General features: G+C 34.1%; 2 protein-coding genes across 2 annotated transcripts; one reads left to right on the forward strand and one right to left on the reverse strand.

Moving 5' to 3' along the window:
- Positions 1 to 1,823: 1,823 nt before the first annotated feature.
- LOC105784555 (berberine bridge enzyme-like 8) lies at positions 1,824 to 3,691 on the forward strand. Its single transcript, XM_012610461.2, has one exon. The coding sequence runs from the start codon at positions 1,848 to 1,850 to the stop codon at positions 3,537 to 3,539; it is 1,692 nt and encodes a 563-aa protein (XP_012465915.1). The 5' UTR covers positions 1,824 to 1,847; the 3' UTR covers positions 3,540 to 3,691.
- A 12,690-nt stretch (positions 3,692 to 16,381) lies between these two features.
- Positions 16,382 to 17,895, reverse strand: LOC105783943 (probable E3 ubiquitin-protein ligase RHC2A). Its single transcript, XM_012609658.2, has one exon. The coding sequence runs from the start codon at positions 17,733 to 17,735 to the stop codon at positions 16,647 to 16,649; it is 1,089 nt and encodes a 362-aa protein (XP_012465112.2). The 5' UTR covers positions 17,736 to 17,895; the 3' UTR covers positions 16,382 to 16,646.
- Positions 17,896 to 22,938: the final 5,043 nt, after the last annotated feature.

The following is a 22,938-nucleotide window of genomic DNA, read 5'->3' on the forward strand; positions in this document are numbered from 1 at the left end:
TCGATGCAACCTCAAAAAGTTCATTAACAGCCAGCTTTTGAACATCACCTCCAGAGCTATCCAGGCATAGTGAGGTAGTAGCACAGAAAAAACCATGATCTTCACAAAATCCACCAAGGTCATTACCCTTAGCAATAGATGTGTCGTTCTCTTGTAATCTTGGTGTAGTGTTTTGTATTTTACTTTTTATCTTTTCACCAAGGGCAGCAAGTAACTAAATAGTGAATATCTAGTGGTACTTTGGAAAGAGACTTGAAGCTGATATGGAGTTGGCTGTAATTAAATTGTTCTAGCTATGTTAAACCACTTTATCATCTGATGAAGAGTAATGATGCATAGTGCTAATAGAAGAGTACCTTTGCAGATTTTTCAACTTGATAAAGTCCAATAAAATCACAAAAAAAAAGAGTGGCTCTAGATATGCTACTAGTTCTTGTTAATCTTAGACCCAAGCCATTATTATTCTATGTGTAGCCACTGGGGGTAATTGCAGACTGGCTAATGAGCCAATTGACTCTTCTTCACAAAAACTTGCACTATATTTTCTTTTAAAATTCTTGTATGTCATCCCTTGATAAACAACAGCTAGTTTGCTATGTTTACTTGTATACATTTTATGTATGTATCTTTGTTTCTACATAGGATACCAGTTATATGAGGTCAGCGCTAGCAGATACTTCTCTTTAAAACAAATTACAATGTAATTTTAAGCTCATTAAGTTTGGATAGACTATTCCATTGTTATGGATAAAAACGTTTGATTCTTTGCACATGCAGGTGTTGGCGGCCAATCAATGCCATCAAGCAACAAAACCAGGTGCTAATTCCATCTTAATTTAATTTCAAAGTCCTTGTTTTAATTTACTTGTGAAGCCGGCCAATTAATTCCATCTTTGCTACTACTTTGACAAATTTGTAAGGTTTTTAAAATTGAATTGCACAAAATATTAATTTTAAATTTGATTGGTTTCGTTAATCGATTTAATTAAATAAATTATTATAAAATTTATAAATTTAAATATAATTATAATAATTTAAAGAAATATTAAAAATCGGTTCAACCATCGATTCAACTGGTTTTTAATCGACTCATTGTGATAAAATTCTAGTCTCAATGGAATAATTTTGGATATTTGAATTGATTTTTATATTTTATATTTAGATTGAATTAATTTATAAATTAATAGGTTGGATTTTTTTATTTTGGTTATTGATTTTATATTTGAGTAATTTAATTAAGTTTGGTTATTTTATTTTGGATTGATTTGTATAAAGTAATGGATATTTAAATATTGGACTAAGTTGGATTTATATAATGCTTAATCGAGTTATTCGATTCGAATATTCAAAATCGAAAACCGCTTTAATTGAATTAGCTCATCAATTTATTTAGCTTAACCAAAATCTTGGTCACTCTTAGACATCATAATCAATTTAGGTATATATTTAAGAAAATTCCTACATTCACATGGAAATAACCAGTTTGCTTTGAAATTTTCTTCTCTCATGCGTAAAATTCACAAATACCATCTTCAAATCCATCTTCCCAGCGTCTTAATGAACTCTAAGAATCTGTGGGTGGCAGTACCATACAGTATATATATTTGAGTAATTTAATTAGGTTTAGTTTTGGATGGATATAGAAGTAATGGATATTTAAATATTTAAATATCTAAAATCAAAAATCTATTCAATAAACAGCTTTAATCGAATTATTTATTTAGTTTAACTAAAATCTGGGTCACATATCATAATCAATTTAGGTATATATTTAAGTTGAAATTTTCTTTTCTATTACCCAAACATCATAAACTCAATCTCGGCGTCTTAATGACTTTAAAAAATATATGTGGGTGGCAGTGCTATATACTATATATTATTATTCTGACTTTGGGATTGAGTCACGGACGATGGTCGGAAAAATCACTCGAGCTTATGAAAGGGAGGTCAAAGAGGGTGATGTGAAGATGGCGAGTCCGAAGTTCGGGATGTCAATATTATTTTTCTTCCTTTGCATCTCATTTTGCTCTTCAACAGACCAAAGTTTCCAGCAATGCTTTTCATCTCATTTACCACCTTCCAACATAACTTATGATGTTATCTTCACCCAAAACAGTTCTCAATATTCATCCATATTGCAGTCTTCCATACGGAACTTACGGTTTTCGAATGCTTCGAAACCACGTTACTTGGTTACCCCTTACAACGAAGATCATATCCAGGCAACCATAATCTGTTCCAAGGAACATCACATGCATGTTAGAGTTCGAAGTGGTGGACATGACTATGAAGGCCTCTCTTACATATCTGATGTTCCATTTATAGTTATAGATCTTTTCCATATCCGGTCTGTCATGGTAGATATAAAAAATGAATATGCATGGGTTGGAGCTGGTGCAACTCTTGGTGAATTATATTATAGTATTTCTGCCAAAAGTAATGTCCATGGATTCCCTGCGGGGAGTTGTCCCACTGTAGGGGTGGGGGGACACATCAGTGGAGGTGGATTCGGTACGATATTCAGAAAATACGGTTTAGCAGCCGACAATGTTATCGACGCCAAGATGATCGACGTTAATGGAAATGTTCTTGACAGGAAATCAATGGGAGAAGATCTGTTTTGGGCCATCAGAGGCGGTGGAGGAGCGAGCTTTGGTGTTATTTTCTCATGGAAACTTAAGTTGGTTCGTGTTCCTCCTACCGTAACCGTTTTTAAAACCGTAAAGTCATTGGAACAAGGAGCAACCAAACTTGTCCAGAAGTGGCAAAACATTGCATATAAGTTTCACCATGACCTTTTCGTCCATGCAGTTATACAAGTTACTAATCCGAATTCAAACCAAAACCCAACCGTTCAAGTTTCTTTCGATTGCTTGTTTCTTGGGACTACCGAAAGACTCCTCTCTTCCATACAACGTAGTTTCCCCGAGCTAGGCGTAACTCAAGAAAACTGCACTGAAATGAGTTGGATCCAATCCGTCCTTTACTTTGCTGGCTACTCAATTGCAGAATCCGCAGACGTTTTACTCAACAGGACAACACAATCTACGCAGTCGTTCAAAGGCAAGTCCGATTACGTAAAGGAAGCAATCCCCAAAACGGGGCTCGAAGGACTATTTAAAATGGTAGTGGAGGAAGAGACATCGGTGTTGATATTAACGCCTTACGGAGGAAGAATGAAGCAAATAAAGAGTTCGGCAACTCCATTTCCTTATAGAAGTGAGTATCTATATGGGATACAATATATGATTAGTTGGGATGTAGCAGAGGAAACAGGGAAACGCATAGGGTGGATGAGAAGGTTGTACAAGTACATGGAACCTTATGTCTCAACAGCACCGAGGGCTGCATATTTCAATTACAGGGATCTTGATTTGGGGAGGAACAGTTACCCAAATACAAGCTATGTGGAATCAAGCGAATGGGGTTTGAAATACTTCAACCATAATTTCAATAGACTGGTTCGGGTGAAGACTTTAGCTGATCCTCACAATTTCTTTTGGAATGAGCAAAGTATTCCAGTATTAAGGTTTGAATAAAGCATTGATTTGCTTTGTTTATATACACTTGTTTGAGGTCACATAAAATATATATAATGCATGCTGTAACTGAAAATAATCACATGGGACTTCTATTATTGTACTACAAAGTTTCACACTTATTTGGACCCCCCTTACACTTATTTGCTTCATGTTGTGGCCATAGCTATTAGCATCTTAGTGTATTCTCGATATACATGCCTGATATTATAATATCTCAATCTCGAGGCAACAGGTCTCAGATGGCATGAGTGACATACGGGTCTGACTGATGTATTATTAGAGTACCCTTAACATGATGCAACGCTTCCAAACAATCTGTTTCTAACAATAGATCACGACAGCCATGCTCCCAAGCCTGTTCAAGACCATTAAGAATACCCCAAAGCTCCGCCTCATAAACATTGCACAACCCAATATTCCTTAAATCCCAAGCACCACGAGCTTAATGCACCTCGGATCAGGCCGCCCTCCATACCTATTCCGTATTCCAAGTTCTGGCCACCGTCTACATTTACTTTCCATTTCCCCATTGATGAAGAAGACCATGGATTATATAATTTTGATATCTCAATAAAATTAAAAATTCATGTTAAACAAAAATTATGGATGAAAAATACTATATTTCAATACAATCCTTTCTGTGATTTACTCTACAATACGCATTAAAAATCATAATATTCTAATTGCCAATAACATGCATCAACGTATTGGAAAACTATTATTAAATTTATCAAAAATGAAAAAAAACAATTAAATTTGACAAATTGGTATTTCATATGCTCAATCATCTTATATTGCAAACATTTTAATCAAATAATTAGATTGAATTAATAAAATAAATTATTTTAATATTCGTATCAATCATAAAACTTAACTATGATTTTAATTCAATTTACTCACACAAGATTCAAGCACGGGACTTAAAAGTAAGTTGACGTCTTACCATTGAATTAATAGACTCATTCTTGTCAATAATTTTACAAAAATTAAGGATAATTCTTATGAACCAAGTCAAACATAGTTTCAAAATTAATGGAAAAAAAAATTCCAAAGAGAAGGGAATCAAACATAGGACCAAAAACACACATCCAAGGTACTTAACCACTAAAACATATCAATTTACTTGACATAATTTAATAATTCAAAATTTTAAAAAATTGGGATGTTATATTTTACACTGGTATAAGTAGATCCCTTCTCTTTTTTAAATATGGATAAACCTAAAATACATCTAGGATTAGTAATTTATGGATATGAAAGGAGGTTAACAAAATTTGAAAATTAAGTTTCTTATCCAACCGAATTTGAATAACATCAATTCTATTATATAAACCCCCCTAACAATATTGTGAAAACGAATGGGGGTATTTGCTTGGCAAAGCGAAACTATGGCTAAAATGGTGCTTGAAACTGTGGCCAAAATTTCAACCACGAAATAAAAAGTGCGAAAAAAAAAGAATACCGAGATTGTTTACATAATTCGACCTTAGGGCCTTGCCCAGAGCATTGTTCCACTATCTTCCTCACAATACAAACAATGACACCAATTTAGCAACATCATTGTTGTACAAAGACTAGACCACTCTCCCTCTAAGCTTCCCCCTCGAAAGCTTAACTTTGCAACTCAAGACTCTCTTGATTGCTTATAGAAATAATACACACATTCCCATTGCTAACTTCAACAAATTTGTACTCTATCAAACTCTCAAAACTCTGGTTCATCTTAACCTAGGTAAAACTTAAGCTTATATAGTATTTAAGTTTTGTTTATATAAGAATTATAATCTGATCACTTCTCTATAAAGAAGGTTAAAAATCAACACAAGATACTACTTCCATAAGAGTTTCGATTTAATCTAATGCTTTCAGAATATGAAAAGTGAATTTCCTTGCTCAACAAGTAATCTATCTTAGGTCGCAAGAAGTCAATCTTTTAAGTCTTTAATGAATGAGCCTTACACTTCTAAATATCTTTAAATAAATAGTCCAATAATTTTATTCTAAAATCTATCAACTCTTTAAAACCGACTATTACCTAAAATTATGACAATTATTTCTAGGGGTGTGCAAATTTCGGGTAAAATCAAATTAATTCGGTTAACTGACCGAATTCGGTTAATCGGTTGATTAATAATTTTTTGGAAGTTTGGTTAACGGTTAATTCAGTTCGAAACCGATCAATTAACCTAATTAACCAAATTTAATAAATAATATTATAATATATAAGTATTCGGTTGGTTCGGTTAAATTTTTTGGAAATATAAATTAATCGGTCAGTTAAGCTGGTTAATTTTTGATATGTTTTATACTTGTTTTAACCAAAAATAAATAAATAAATATATATATATAATTTCAATTAATTCGTTAACAACCAATTAACTGAAAAATTTCGATTCATTAATTTTTTAAAAAAATCGATTCAGTTAACGATTAAGAATTTAAAAAAGTCAATTAATTCAATTAATAATAGTTCAGATCGGTTAACCGATTGAACACCCCTAACTATTTCAACTAAAAAAAGCAAACTTTATCCCTAAATATATCAACTTTAAAATTTAAACTTATTCCAAAACTCATTAACACCTCTAGATGCTACAACAGCTTAATATTTTACATGCTTATTGAAATCTATACGTTTAGAATTATATACTATTTGGTGGGCCTATCGAGGCAGAGAAGCCGAGGTGATACCCACTGCAACACACACATGCTACCTTTCTCTCTCCATTTTCTTTTCCATTTCATCTCCTTTTTAACTTATTATAAATACTCACCCGTCACTCCATTTCTTCACTCCTCTCTCATTATCTCTCAGCCCCCCCTCCTCCCCCACCCCGCACCCCCCACAAAAGAATCCACCTTTACTCTTTGTTGCTGCAACAATCTACTGCACTGTTTTAGCTTCCAAAAGGGAACTCAAAAAAGAATCCAGAAAGAAAAAGGACCTCCATTGATCCTTTTTCAAAACCTTATCATCAATGGCTTCAAGTCTCACAACAACATGTTCAACTTCACCACCACCGACTTTCTACTTGGATGAGAAATGGAAGTTATCAAAGAAAGAAACTTCTTCATCATCATCATCATCATCATCAAGAAGGAGCCGTTCATCATTCATCGTCAAGAACTCTTCTAATAAAAGATGTGCTTTCACAAGGAAATGTGCGAGGTTAGTGAAAGAACAAAGGGCTCGTTTTTACATCATGAGGCGTTGTGTTACCATGCTTATTTGCTGGCGTGACTACACTGATTCTTGAACCAAAAAACCTTCCGTTGTGATGGGTTTTTTTTTGCCATTTTCTTTTTGCTGAGTTAATTTTAGCTAGCTAGAGGTTTATCAATGGCATCCAAGCAAGAAAGAAGAAGAAGAAGAAGAAGAAAGTAGATATCATAAGCTATATATATATATTTACACTTGTATATAAAGAGTTGTTCTTTGAATCTCTCTCCATATAAGGAGCTATGGGTTTCTTCTAATGTGACTGTTGCTTTCAAAATATTAATATAAATTAGAAGGATCATCATCAAAGTATAGGTTTCTCCATTTTATTTCTTCATATTTGCTGTATTCTTTTTTTTTCTAGGTTTTTCTATAGTTTTGAGATCTAAGAAAGTAAAAAGAAAAAAAATTCATATGCAAGTTTTGTTCTGGTTTGGATCTGGGTGTTAATTTGCTTACATAGACCATTATTATTTTATTATTTTTCAATGATATTTTGATTTCTTTTCAAGTTAGTCACATTTGAACATGGGAGAGTGAAGATGCCATTTTTATTCTATTTTTGTACATCAACTTCTATTATAAAAGTAGCAGTAAATTCTTTGTTTAATTTAAGAATCCTCCATCTAAACCCATCCTTAACATATAATTCACCGTTAATCTAAACTCACCTTTTACCCAAATCTTGAAGAAACACATCCTTAACATATAATTCGCCGTCAATCTAAACTCACCCTTTACCCAAATCTTGAAGAAGTAACCCAAATGTTGAAGAAGTAAAAGAGAAAGGAAGGAGAAGTAAATGGACACTATTCTCAAAGTTTCTGTCGAAAAGAAATCCAAATGACCAAATTATCCTGCTACTTAGTGGTTTGACCAGTCATGGACCACCACTCAAAAGGGACATATTAGTAAGTTAAAATGGTGATAATATATACTTTATTTTATGGTTTTCAGTGTTATATTTATTTATGGATTTGATGGATGATTGTAGTAAATATAGGAGAATCAAGAGGGTATTAATGTCAAAAGGAAAAGAATACAGCTGGGTTAATGAATGGGATCTGATCTGACCATTCGTTTCTAAAAAAATGGGAAACCCCTTTGGGAATCATAAAGTTTTCAGTACTAAAACAAGTCATCTACAGTTTTATTATTACATTCTTTTTTTTTCTTTTTATAACTTTGGGAATGAAAAAGTTTGTCTATTAATAAATTATTTTTTCTATTTCATTAAAATCTATTATAATAATTTCCACTATTTTTTACGATTGAGTTGTAACTTGATTCGTATTGATATTGCTGTCAATGTAAAACGATGTGGATTCAAATACGCTGAAATGCATTCTTCTCCCATTTAAGGGTTGATGAGAGATTATGAGTAATTTTAAGCATTGTATAGAGAAATACGACCGACAATAACTGTTGCAACATTAGAAGCTTTAAAATCAAAATTAGAGATAGGTTGCCTTGATAAATTGTCGATAATTGCACTCTAGTGCCATCATCATCATCATCGGACCAATCCAACCTTCAAGATATCCTATCACATCAATTATGCATAATAAATTAAGTCTCAAATGATCTACCTTTCTCGTCCAATCTTACAAATAGAATTACATTGCTCTATGATTCCACAAAATTTTCTATTGAGTCTTGAACGTTGCAGTAATAAAAAGAGTATAGGTTCAAATGTGCTTAAGCGCATATTCTCTTTTAATTTAAAGATAAACGAGTTTATGGGCAGCTTATAACTTGAATAATTCACAAATTTCGTTCTCTATCCACAATCAAACATGTAATTATTGATTAAAAAAAGATAAAATTAAGATTCTTTTACTAGTATAATCATTCAAAAAAAATAATCACAAAACTATACCAATTTTCTTGGTAGCCGATTTATTGATAAGAACTTATCACCTCTCAAATGTCCATTGTGTGGGCTAAGACAGATTGGTACAAAAAGATTTTCTTTTTGGCTTTAGTGTTTCACTTGCATTGATTTCTTCTATCTCCTCTCACTTTCTTTTGGGTCCTCCTCATAAATAAATTTAGGTCAAAGAACCACCTTCTTCTCTTCATAATTTTTTCTTTTCATGGCATGCATTTTCTAGGTGATCAATGAAACATTAGTCAATAACTAGATCAAGATTTGAACATTAAATGATTAATTTTTAGGTTGGCATGCTAAATGGGTCCCTAAAATTATAACAACAAAATTGATAATAAAAAAAAAAAGAGAGAGAGAAATTGGAGGAAGAATATATATATATATATAAAGGCAACTAAATTGTACACTTTAATTTATAGGGTGGCCTAGGGCTCAATAGGTCAAAGAAAAAAGTGGGGGAAAAAACATTAGTCACCCCACAAATCTTAACAAAGATGATTAATATCTTTGATTTATATTTACATGTTGATTTTTGATCATTACATTTTGGATTGATAAAATCATTTTGCCTTTTGTTGTGTATATCCTTCTTTTACCCTAATTTATATGCAACCAAATCTTTCTCTTTCTTTAGCTAATTGATTATGGAATCTTAGCTTGTGACCATAACATATATAAAATACAAAATTTTCATCCCAATAAGTCAAGATTTTGTCCTTTTTTGGTTCCAAAGTGTATCAACATGCACTTGCAAGCTATCAAGCTATTAAATTTTGATATAATGTTAATTTTAGTATTAATGTTTATATATATATATATATATATATTTTTTTTTTTCAATTCCATTTTTAAAAATTTGATTATTAATATTTCGAAGAGTTGAATCATTTTTTTAATGAAAATATTCACTAAAACATTAGGCTTTTAACAATATTGACGTGGTAACTTGTGTGAAAGTATGTGTATATTTTATGCTGAACTAATACTATTTGTCTTATATGTCATCAGGCCCGGCCCTAGGGGTCGTCTGGAGGTGCGGCCGCCCAGGGCTCAAGGTTGAACGGAGTCCAAAATATTATTTTCCAGTTGTTAAGGGGTCCAAAAATATATTTTTTTTAACTTTTAAAGGTTAAGAATAAAATTTTACCAACTTTTAAGGGACCTAAAAAAAATTTCTCCAACTTTTAAGGAACCTAAAACCCCATTTTATAAAAAAAAATGGGCATGTATGTCATGCCCACAATATTTTAAATATCATAAAAATATTTTTAAAAGGTAAAAAATTAAAAGTCATAAAAATAAAAATAAATACACGTGGATTGTCACGTGGGTTGCCATATTTAAAATTTTAATATTTTAGTCAATATTTTGTTGAAAATAGCAATTTCTTTTAAAAAGTTGATAGTTAAATTTTACTATTTTTAACAATTAAGGGTTAAATTTAAATAAAAAGAAAAAATTAATTTAAAAAAAAAATGTAAATGTTAAAAACTAAATTATCGTAATGCCTTAAGGGTAGATTTGGATGGGCGATACGGTATGTTGCGGTTAGATTACTTTTTATTTCGTGCTGCAGTATATTTACAGTATCTAATATTACCGTCACCGCTGCTTTTACACTAACTATAGATAAATACACCATCTATCCAAACCTACCCTAAATTTTAATATCAACATTTTCCTATTTGATAAGAAAGATGAAAAGCTACATTTAATCTAATAATTGAAATTCATAACTAGTTATATATTACTTTTGTAATTCAAATGTTAAGTTATTTTGTTGATGTTTATTTTTGGCAAAACAAAAGATTAAAGAATAAAAAGGAATCACTTGGATCAAATTTGGTAATAAAGTGGTCCATAGTTTCAGGGAAACAGCCATTGTATCCATTAAATGTATGCATCTCTAACCTTTAGATAAAAGGGGTTAATAGATTTGGGTTCAATCCTAAACCAAATAAGATGCTTAAGGGTGAGTTTGGATGAACGGTGCGTTTACCTATAGTTAGTGTAAAAATAGCGGTGGCGGTGAGATTAGATATTGTAGCGATACTGTAGCGATACTGTAGCGTGAGACAAAAAGTAAGTTAAATGCACCGCACCGCACTCAATTGTCCATCCAAAGTCCAAACCCACCCTAAAAAACATAAAAAAAAAGGGAAATAAAATAAACTAACCCCAAAGCTATTACTACTGCGGATCTATCCCTAAACTCTGAGAATTTTTCCTTTATATAGGACAAAAGGTCTAGGAAATAGGGCAGAACCTTTAGGTCCTTGTTTGGTCAACGGTCACATCATGACACGTAAGCTCGAGCAGTATGATAAACCCCTGAAATTGGAAGTAAACCACTTGTCACCTCCCCGTTGGCAAGTTACCTTCCAAATGGGACCATAAGTCACATGGGTAGGCTTGGAACTATATGGGGAATGGGACCCCATTCCTTCACAAAGGGTTTTGGCCTTTGTTGGGTACCCCCCTTCTCCCAACTCTAGTGGATTAGGTGTACATCCTATCCATCCTCTACACTTTGTTTCATGTCTTAGATTTTAATTTTACAAGTACCGGGGTAAATTATATTAGGGGATATTTTGAATATAAATTATAAATGAAAATGAAAATTTAAAAATTTAAATATCATATGGTTAATACATTTTGATTAGTCGAATCTTAGATTACGGTTCGTAATAGGATTACGAAAATATAAGATTATGGGTAGAATGTGAGATTATCTTACTTGGTTCATTTAGTTGGAATGTAATATCAAAGTGTTTGGTTGATAAAATGTAATATTACCTAAAAGCACATTTTACTCATTTATTTTTTTACAAGTTTAGTTCCTTTAATATTTTTTTGTCTCGATTTTTATAAAATTATTATAATTTATTATTTTCATTACAATTTATAGATTAATACGTAAAAGGTGTGATATTAAAATAAATTTATATAAATCATAGTTATAATAATTCATGAAAAGTGATTGCAAGACCAACCATAATTATAATTATAACCGTAATTAATGTATTAATAAATTATTAAATAAAATATAATAATTTTAATTGCAATGTATGGCATCTATTGGTTCGTTGTTAAATTTTTGTTTGCTTGTTTTCAATTAGTTTTAAATTTATTTTAAAAATCTGAATTGATTAAAATAATAAAAACAAAGGGTAAATTGGTTCAAAATTTAAGATTATGCCCATAATTTAAGATAACTTAAGGAATGAGCTGTAATGAGATTACACCCTATATTACGGTATATTGACACTATTCCATAATGTGAAATTACAAGATGATCGAAACATTGACAGTCTGAACACCATAATCTTATTTTGAAATGTAACCGTAATATTACATTTAACGAACCAAACACCCATTAAGGTTTTTTTACACAAAATTAGAAGACATGGGCACTAATTTTACATTTCTAATTAAACCTAAGAAGCATAAATAAAAAAGATCCATTATTATTTGAACCAATTGTGAATAGAAGACTTCAAAGGCTGGGTTACTTACCAAACTCAAGCTGGCCCATAAACCATACTATTATTGTCTTATTTTACTTTTATATATTTTTAGAATAAAACCTATTTGGACTATCATGTAGGACTGTCGTTAGGAAGGTAACGAAATTTTAACAGTAGGGTGACCATTTCGTGTAACAAAACAATAACGTAAGTGACTAAAATGTAATATGAGGCAAACAAAAATGACTATTTTATAGTTTACCCTTCTTTTTATATAGCATATACAAATTAAATTATAGAGACTAAATTGTGAATATTTAACTAGAAATGTTGTAAAGTGGTACTCGAAATCACTGTTAGTGTGATCTCAGAGCGGAGTATCAAGAGTTAAGTCTGAAACCTCTGGCATTCTTACTTGTAGTTCAGAGCTTAAGAGAACGCTCACGGGGTTAACCGTCCGTGGCGGATCAATCTACTTACGTGAATCAAAGGCTACATGAGAACCACTTAAACACCTTACGGAAGTTGGCCTTATAAGTTGTTTAACGAGATCTTCTTGTGACAACTATTATAGGAGATGTAGGTGCGATATCTTCTCCTCACTACTAGACTATTATAGGATATGTAGATGACGCGAGAAGGCAGTGGTCCCCATGACCCAGATTACGCGGAATCTCGATAGAGATTGAAGTAGGGGATTATGGCTTTGCGGGGCCATAAATCCTGTAGCTCAAGAACAAGAGATAAGTCTGAGTGGCCAAGTTTCCGGGTAGGGTGTGAACGGGCAGACACGCCACTTTAGAATTCCACATCGCAGAATTTGGTTGGAGGTCAGAACCCGATCCTTGTCCAGAGGGTCTCTTCACCAACATTCTTTTGACCTAAGTGGCTCGCTAACCATCTGCTTGATAATTCTCATCGTGGGATGGCAAAAAGTGTTGCGGTGAAGAAAGAATTGCCGTTCTATAGTTTACAACTATAGGGAATTGCCGCCAACGGAGCGAGCGGGATTCTAGGCACTTCAAGATATTCTGAGTGGGACACGACGCTCTTGAAAAAAGCTTTGAGATCGGTTCCGGATTCCTTAAATCAGATAGAAAAAAACTCCAGCTGAAATGGAGGAGGAAAGGGAACAGCTCTCAGTACGAGAAGGCGGGTACTGCTCAGGAAACTGGTGTAGCGCCACCACACTTTCCTGGGCGCGCGTCGGTCCCACCGGTGGCCGACCAAGTAGGGATACTTGTAGCGCATGTCGGGCGAAGAAGATGGCTCCATACGGGATACAACAAATGATACGTTATAGACTCAAATCAAAAATTTCTAAATTTTTTTATTGGTTTTTCCCTTGCGCAAGCGCAAGGCAAGAGGGTACGTTACCCCTCCATACCTCCCTCGGGGAGGCTTATCATAGGAACGTTACCCCTCCATACCTCCCTCGGGGAGGCTTATATTAAATCCCGTGCAAACAAGAGGGTAACAACACTATAACTACACTAGGAACGTTACCCCTCCATACCTCCCTCGGGGAGGCTTACCGGACACTTTCTCGAAACAACCTAGGGAGCTTTACAACCTCACGCTTGCAACCGTAGGCGGGAGATAGATATAAGCCTAACTCAAAATCCAATAAAAAGTCTATAACGTATCCCGGTGGTGGATCAAAGCTGAGCTTTGACCCTCGTAGCCGTTAGGGGGGAGGGTGTTTTCTCGTGCATACATATATTTTGGTGCTATACCATATATGAATTTCCCAAAGGGCTATAGAAAGAAAAAGGATGTCTTTTTCGGCTATAGATCTTCTCCATTTCTAGGTTTCTAGAAATGTTGTAAAGTGGTACTCGAAATCACTGTTAGTGTGATCTCAGAGCGGAGTATCAAGAGTTAAGTCTGAAACCTCTGGCATTCTTACTTGTAGTTCAGAGCTTAAGAGAACGCTCACGGGGTTAACCGTCCGTGGCGGATCAATCTACTTACGTGAATCAAAGGCTACATGAGAACCACTTAAACACCTTACGGAAGTTGGCCTTATAAGTTGTTTAACGAGATCTTCTTGTGACAACTATTATAGGAGATGTAGGTGCGATATCTTCTCCTCACTACTAGACTATTATAGGATATGTAGATGACGCGAGAAGGCAGTGGTCCCCATGACCCAGATTACGCGGAATCTCGATAGAGATTGAAGTAGGGGATTATGGCTTTGCGGGGCCATAAATCCTGTAGCTCAAGAACAAGAGATAAGTCTGAGTGGCCAAGTTTCCGGGTAGGGTGCGGAACGGCGCACACGCCAGCTTTAGAATTCCACATCGCAGGAATTTGGTTGGAGGCTGTAACCCCGATCCTTGTCCAGTAGGTCTCTTCAGCCCAACATTCTTTTGACCGGAAGTGGCTCTGCTAACCATCTGTTTGATAATTCTCATCAGGTGGGATGGCAAAAAAGTGTTGCAGCTGAAGAAAGAATTGCCGTTCTATAGTTTACAACTATAGGGAATTGCCGCCAACGGAGCGAGCGGGATTCTAGGCACTTCAAGATATTCTGAGTGGGACACGACGCTCTTGAAAAAAGCTTTGAGATCGGTTCCGGATTCCTTAAATCAGATAGAAAAAAACTCCAGCTGAAATGGAGGAGGAAAGGGAACAGCTCTCAGTACGAGAAGGCGGGTACTGCTCAGGAAACTGGTGTAGCGCCACCACACTTTCCTGGGCGCGCGTCGGTCCCACCGGTGGCCGACCAAGTAGGGATACTTGTAGCGCATGTCGGGCGAAGAAGATGGCTCCATACGGGATACAACAAATGATACGTTATAGACTCAAATCAAAAATTTCTAAATTTTTTTATTGGTTTTTCCCTTGCGCAAGCGCAAGGCAAGAGGGTACGTTACCCCTCCATACCTCCCTCGGGGAGGCTTATCATAGGAACGTTACCCCTCCATACCTCCCTCGGGGAGGCTTATATGAAATTGATTAGAAAAAATTGGCCCTTAATAATAGCAAAATTTTTTATTATGGTACTTATACTTTAAAAATGTTGATTTTTAGTACACATTTTATTTCATCTACTAAACTTGTATCTATTACTTACTCTTAAATTAAGCAAGAGGTAATGTGGCACACCTCTCTTATCATAGCCTCCACATCTGACCAAGATCACAATCTTGATTAGCTTACTAATTCCATCATTGAGTCTCAACCATCTGAAGTTGACCCTGACGCTCGACACTTTGTTGATGAAGTTGCTATGGCTGAAAAGCAATGTAAGCTAATTGTTGGTGTAAATGTTGCGACTGAAGAGTTGGAAATAGCAGCCCTGCAACTCAAAGGCGTACCAAGGGGTTTGTAACTAGGGAAACTGAAACTGAGTATGACAAGATGAAGGATGCTGGGAAATGAAGGAAAAGAAAGTAACCTTTTATTCTTTAGGTTCCAAAAATTTGACACAATACCCAGAAACACTAATAATTCCTCTCTAATCTATAAATAAGAGGATAATGCAATCGACTTAAACAAAATATTCAATAAAATATGAAATCACCCGAATAAATTTCAAGCATATAGAACTGAAGTAGTACATGTACAGCTTTATCCATGTGCAATTATTTAACTTTCATGCTTCCAATGAATTAGTCTCTTTGAAGATAAAGAGTCAACTTCTCATGAACCCTAGAAAAGACAATAGTGGCCAGTTAATCAGCTTAACATTACAGTTAAGCTATGACTGGGAGAGAGACTCACTCGCTCACTAACTCACTATGTGTGACCTTGTTCGATTCTCTTGTCTCACTCAATATATTTTAAGAAGTCCCCCACGCAAGGACTCCACTCCCACCACTAACTTACCTGATTCGTATGTCTCTCAAATTTGGCTTAGGCATAGGATACAAGTACAATATATTCTTGAATCAAATACGAATGTGAAACACAGATACTTTGCTCCTTAATAAAAAAAAGGACTAATTTGTTCCTTAAATACTCCTGTTGGTCTCATTGGTTTCTTTTTCCAAGACTGATTCAAAGCATGGTTAATTAATACACATTCAAACTTGATAATTTTCTTTTTCTGTCAACAAGAAAGTAAATAAGATTATGTAACCAAACCATGAAATGCAGTGAACTTTAAGCACCACTTCTAACCCATAGCTGACATACTTTGAACACCTCTAGTCAAAAACATTGAATGAGTAGGAAGTCTTGGATGTTGAGCAATAAAAACTCAAAAAGGTACTACTTGCAAGAAGTAGATTAAAAATTGAAGTCAAAACACTTGAGATTAAAACTGTATGGTAATTGTAATTTCATATGCCAAAAAGAAAAATCAAAGATATGCTTTTTCCTTCCATTTTATTATCAGAGTTTGAAACTTTGTCTCAATTCACAAAATCATGGAATTGAGATGAAAAGAAGAAAGCCATTTCATCCCCTTTCTTTCCTCTATAATTTACAATGATAAGAAAAAACATCCCATTCAATGGAACCACTTTCTATGGCTCTTGGTACATTGTGTGAATTATGTTCAAAATCATAAGCCATTACCTTCTTCTTCTCCTACTTCTAGATCTTGCATTATCAAGTTCAAGAGCCCAACCTCTTCTCCTTGAAGGAGGACTAAAAAGGGAAAAGGATCTACTACTTCTCCTTATCCTTGAATCCAACCTAGGAGAAGAACTTGAACCACTAAAACACCCAAACATATTCCGCAACACCCTTCTAAGATACCCTCCTCTTTCCCTCCCTACACTCCCCCATGAAACCCTCCGCGGCACCGACCCTCCGCCGCTAAAACCACCATCCATTTCCGTATAAACAACGGGAAACTCTCTATTCTCTCCAGCTGAAAACCTCCCCACCGCGAACCCACCACCCGGTAATCTCCAAATGGTCAACCCCATGGGGGTCTCATCCAATGAATTTGAACTCCCGTCCCCTTCTTCCCCTTTAGCTGCCGGCAATTCATGGCGGCAAACGGGGCATGAATTTCGCAACCGAAGCCAAGGGAGTAAACAGTTTGAATGGTACAAATGGTTACAAGGCATGTTTAAAACTTTGGTTCCTAACTCGAATTGTTCTTTACATACCGCACAGAACAGTTCGTTATGGATATGGGTATCGTCTATTTCCACCATTGGCATTGCCTCAACCGCCGCTTTCGACGCCGGCGGTTGGTTGTGACGCCCAATGTTTTGGATTTCCATTTGTGATAACTGCTCAATTAACCGGTCAAACCCAGGACCTAACAGAAACTCCGACATGCTCGCCGGTAAAGGCCGCAAACCCAATCCACCTCCGTCGTCATAATAAAGCTCAAACCCCCTCCCACTCTGTTCAACATTTGTACTTTCCCCGGAAGGTGACGCCAAGACGATGACGGGATTAAAAGGAGAACGATCGCCACCGTTCATCCGGCTTCGACGAAGGGTAGTTGAGCTATTGTACATCGCGGTGAATCCATCGCCGCCGACGAGACGGGAGTCAGCGTGGAGAGCACGCGCTGCATGAGGCATGTTATCGATCTCTTCGATGAATCCGCCGTCACAGTCGGGGCAAGTAATCGGATCTTCGTTGGAAATCAAGAAGAACTGATTGCATTGGTAACACCAATACGACGTCGTTGCTGCCATACAGATTTAATAAACCAAAGCAAAAAAAGAGGGGGACTTTTACAAAAAAGAGGAAAAAAGGAAACTAAATTCCGAAAAGAGTGAACATATTTCCTTTTACGATGTTTGGTTTGAGTCTTTGAGAGAGGAAGGAAAGAGCTCTGTTTTTATTCAAAGGGGAAAGAAAGAGTAATGAGAAATAAAAGGAGACCACGAATTATTCTTTTATACATAAAACGCTGCGTTGAACGGGATTGCCGCGTTAGCGTCCTCCCTACGCCCCTAGTTTTTATTTCCTTTATTTTTTAAAATCATTCCTCCACCGTCATTGTACCAAATACTCGTCTTTTAAAAAAATACATAAATTTGTATAAGTAAGGGTGAGCAATTGGTTAATGTGGCCAGTTTGGTCGATTTTTTTTCCAACTTGACCGACTTATATAGTATAAAGCGGCTTGATCGAATCGTCTTATTTAAAATATATATTTAAGTTAATGAGAATGTAAATATATTTAAAATAATTTAAATATTAAGTTAGTTAAGTTGGTCGTTCCGATTATGAAATTGATCGCTCTCCTCTACAATGTAAGTACTTGAACCTAATTTCGTACTTAAAATTGACCATTTTGTTATACATTATTAATTTCAAGTTTTATTTCAATTATTACCAACCCTCCAATTAAATAATTTAGGGTAAGATCACATACCTACCGGCTTAATCTTGTAAACATTATTTTATTTTAAATTCTAAACAAATTTTTATTAGTAGGGACTTTTATCCTATATAAAGTTTCCGATTATTATTACTTACTTGTCGGTTGAGTTTTAGCTCGAATGACATGGGTATTGTTGCTAATACAAGAAGATATGGGTTCGAGTACGCTGAAGCGTATTATTCTCCTATTTATGGGTTGAGGAAGGACTATAGGTAGTTCTATACACTGTGTCAAAAAGAGCAGATATGATCAAAATCCAAAGTTTGAATTCGAGTCATTTCTTTAAGAGTGTAATGTATCTTACTATTGCACTCAATGCTTGTTAGTTCATTGTATTTTTTTTAAAACAATATAATACATGTAGATAATTGTAAAAACATATATCTAGCAAATTTTAAAAGTAAAATACATAAGTATTTTTCATTGTAATTTTACATTATAACATGAATTTAACAATGACCACTATATTTTTTACATATTTTTACTGTCTATAAAGATTAATTCTTTCGAGGTTCGTAACTATCCTTTTTAACAATGTTATTTCTAAAATTGAACTTCACTCAATATTTTATATTAAAATCGTTGAAAATAAACCCGATAGTTTTTTTAATACATATTTTTTGATGATATTTAATATAAAGTAGAGATCTATAAAATTTTAATTTTTGAATCAAAGTACGATTTATCGAATTATAAAAATATTAATAAAATTTAAGTGTAAATATTTTTTAGTATAAAGATGGATAAATTTGTAGATAGAATTAATTTATATATAAATTTTTTTCGATTGTAGTAAAGATGTTTATGGATTAAGTTAGACTTTTATATGACATTATTATATTTTATATTTGTCTAAGCTTCACTCTATTTGAAATATGAGTCTCAAATTTTGTTCAATTCTACCAAAACTTGTAAATGGCCAACTTAATCTCGTTTTAAGTTTGTTTATATTATCTTTTACAAAAAATTGACTTTTTAATTTAATATTTTTATGAGATATAAACTATATATTATATATAAGAATAAAATAAAATAATGTATTGCATACATGTGTAAATCAAGTTGAGCTCGGGTTTTAAATGATAGAGCTCAAGTTTAACTCATATTTAAAACAGATCTATTTTTTCGTTTATGTACTTAATCTATATTTGGGTTTAATATTTTATCCAAATCCTCCCAAATATCGAATTTAAATGGATAATCCATCCTTTAAACAACTTTACACCATACATTTGATTATTTCTTTTAGTACCATCACTTAAAATTATTTTTTTGGTGAATTATAAGAGGAGGGCAAAGCCCTAACAGCAATGCGACTAACACGACTCGAACCCAGGTCATATTTGGGGCGGTGCCAAAACACGGGTTCAAATTTAAATGAATAACTTATTGATTATTTTTTTAGCTCCACCATTTCTTTGCAAAGACTTTTTCCCTTTTCATAAAAGACGGAAGAAGGGCGAATTTACACGTGATGCTGAAAACAATCCAAAGTCTCACCAGTCTATATTGATATTGATCATATTTTACTAAGAGACTATTTATAAACCCACAAAAAATATATACCTGTTGAAATTGAAAGGAATTGGGTAGTTAATTTAATTAATTAAAACCAATATATTCATAAAAAATAAGTGTTTACACAGAACAACTTTAGACAACAAACTAGCAAACCTAACATTGAGCAATGAGATAAAGACATCATTGATTAAACAATTTAGAAATATAGAAGACTAAATTGGAGGGGCAGGTAATTCATCCTTGTCCAAAATATGAACCAAGAAAGATGGCTGTTGACACAGTCAATTGAAGTCACACATCTCCCTTTCAAAATTTATGTTGCGAGTCCTTAGAAACATTCTTCCTTAGAAGGGAGTTAATTGTGATAATAGGTGCAAAAAAATATGCATATTCGGAGGATAATTCCTATGCGTGATTTGGGATCGATTGGGTGATTTAAGAAGTGATATAGATGGAAGTGGTTAGTGCTAGTTACAAGGGTTAAATGCAATTCTAGTTGCAACTTAATGTACATTTGTTGTTATATTTGATTTACATCTTTTGACTAAAATTGTTGGAGCATTTAATTAAAAATTTTAAAGGATTTTTAACAACATTTTACTGAAGACAAAATATGAAAGAATTAAGTCAAGCGATTATATATTGAAGACTTTCATGTGCTCTAGTTTTCTTATTGAAGAGATTCGTTTGCTTGAGAAGACTAAAACAAGAAGATCTCGAAAATTTCATTCCATATTGAAGGCTGTATTGAAGATTATTTTCTTGGGAGATAGTGATTCACATTGACTTCTAGTTGCAACTGAACGGATATCTAGAAGGCAAATTCAATGAAGTAACATCAATTATCTAGATTGCTTTAACATGATGACAGGGAGTGTCCCTAAGTATATTGTTGAGGAGTTTTGTGGTATTAGTTGGAAGCTATGGTGGGCAAGAAATCAATTGGTTTGGAGTGACAATGGTGTGCCTTGCAATATAGTTCTTTCACAAGCTCTCTCATTCTTAAGATAGTGGCAGGAGGTTGGCATTGAGCCCAACTATAGGCACTAGAACATCGACTATATTGGCATTGAAACATACCCTCTTGGCACTTGGAGATGTGATGAGATGAATGTTCACAACCTCAATTACAACTCTTCAAAATCACTATACTTAATCTGCGCACGGAAAACAAAATCGTACGTTGAGTAAAAACTCAGTGGTATTTTTATAATCCGAATATTTAAAGATAAAACAATATAATATGCACATAATAATTATAGGCACAATTGAATATTTAAAAATCACATTTATTCATACAATGACATTAGCCATGCATTACTCAATTCATGAATACATCATTATATACCATACTCAATTTTTATCACTTGCTATATATAATAGCTTTCTATAATTTGTTCACATATCATTTAAACAATGACACAATCCATTCCACATTCAATTCATGAATACATAACTCGTGTATTCCTTGTATTTACAACATATTTCACATTATACTTTTAGTTCACTATCTCAATTCCATTTCTCATACCATGCCATTTCAATATCAATTATAAAACTTTAAATTGGTTTCCACACTCTACCTTCTATCACTCCTTTGCCTTTGTCTATTTCCTCTCATAATTCCTAGTTTAATAAACTAAATACCTCTTCTCCCTCAAATCATAACCAATTTCTCTCACTAGAGTTACCTTTAATTAAAGGCCATATCTCCTACTTAGATCTCTTTCTTCCCTAGAACAAACTTTTTTGAGCAATTCTTACTAATATAACTAATTAGCCCACAATTATAAAGATAACCATTAAGGTTTTTATACCTAATCGAAGCCCAGATCCATCATTTATTCTATCATGGAACATAGAAGCCTGCTTCAAGCTATCATTGACCACCCTCTTAATCCTCAGGAAGCTTATGCCAATTCCATTTCTAGGTTGCAATTACGAATTTTTATAACTCTCATAACTTCGGAGTAATTATCATCGCTTCCTCTTTGATAGCCATTCAAGAGGAAGACCGTGAGATGATGAGTCACAAATAGAAGGAATGAGGAAGGAAGATTTTGAATTTGGGTCAAATGAAACATTCAATGAAAAGCATTATGATGTGGTAATTGGTAATAAGGATAGAGGTAAAATGTTGGCTGAGAGGCTGGATTTTAGGGTTGATGAAATGGTTGGGTATAATTCTAATACTTATGGTGATTTTATCGAATACGAAGAAAAGAGGGACCTTGTGAAATTTGATGTTGTCATCGAGGGTGACAAGAATTTGAATTTGGACTTTTCTAATTTTGGGGCCCAAATGGAGGAAATTTGTATACGTGTAGCAATTGAGAATATTGATGTGGTTCAAGACTCTATTAGGGATTAGGGTCTTGGATGGTCCAAATGCTAAATTTGAGATTAGTTTATTGGATGGGTTGGCTCGTCCGTTACCCATAGTGGAATCAAGGGGTGAGTAGGATAATATCCTTAAGTCGTATTTTTCTGATTGGGGTCTTGAATAATCCCTTAATTTCTACTAACCCAAGTTTTAGTATGTGACATTCGGTTTGGATATTAAGTCTATTATTTTTTTTCTAGTTATGTATGATTTTTGGTGTTTTAGATTTTTGTGATTGTGGCATTGTAAAGATTTTTACTTTTTTTGAAGGTCATTTGATCGTGTCATACATAGGTGTCAGTTTCTTTTTGGTTGATTGATTGATGGAGCCTTCAAAAAGGGGGTGTTAGGGATTTTAGGGTCTTTTGTGTTTTCCATGTGTCCATTTTGGATGATGATGATGACCAAGTGTTTCCTTTTTCTGCTTGAATGGTGTGGTAAATGGATCGTTACATTTTTGAGTTTCTTGGATGGTTATGGGGGTTTGAGGTGCATGCTGGTGGTGAATTGTTGCTTTGGTTCTAAATTGGTTGTTGTATTGCTGAGTTTGGTAATACTTCCTATGAGGTTTTTGTTATGCTTCATCGTCATTCTTTTTTGGATT

The sequence above is a fragment of the Gossypium raimondii genome, chromosome 13 (genome assembly GCF_025698545.1).
Source record: "Gossypium raimondii isolate GPD5lz chromosome 13, ASM2569854v1, whole genome shotgun sequence".
Classification (NCBI taxonomy): Eukaryota; Viridiplantae; Streptophyta; class Magnoliopsida; order Malvales; family Malvaceae; genus Gossypium; species Gossypium raimondii.

Coding starts and splice junctions, on each gene's coding strand:
- LOC105784555 (XM_012610461.2), top strand. CDS start 1,848: ATGTGGGTGGCAGTGCTATATACTATATATTATTATTCTGACTTTGGG.
- LOC105783943 (XM_012609658.2), bottom strand. CDS start 17,735: ATGGCAGCAACGACGTCGTATTGGTGTTACCAATGCAATCAGTTCTTC.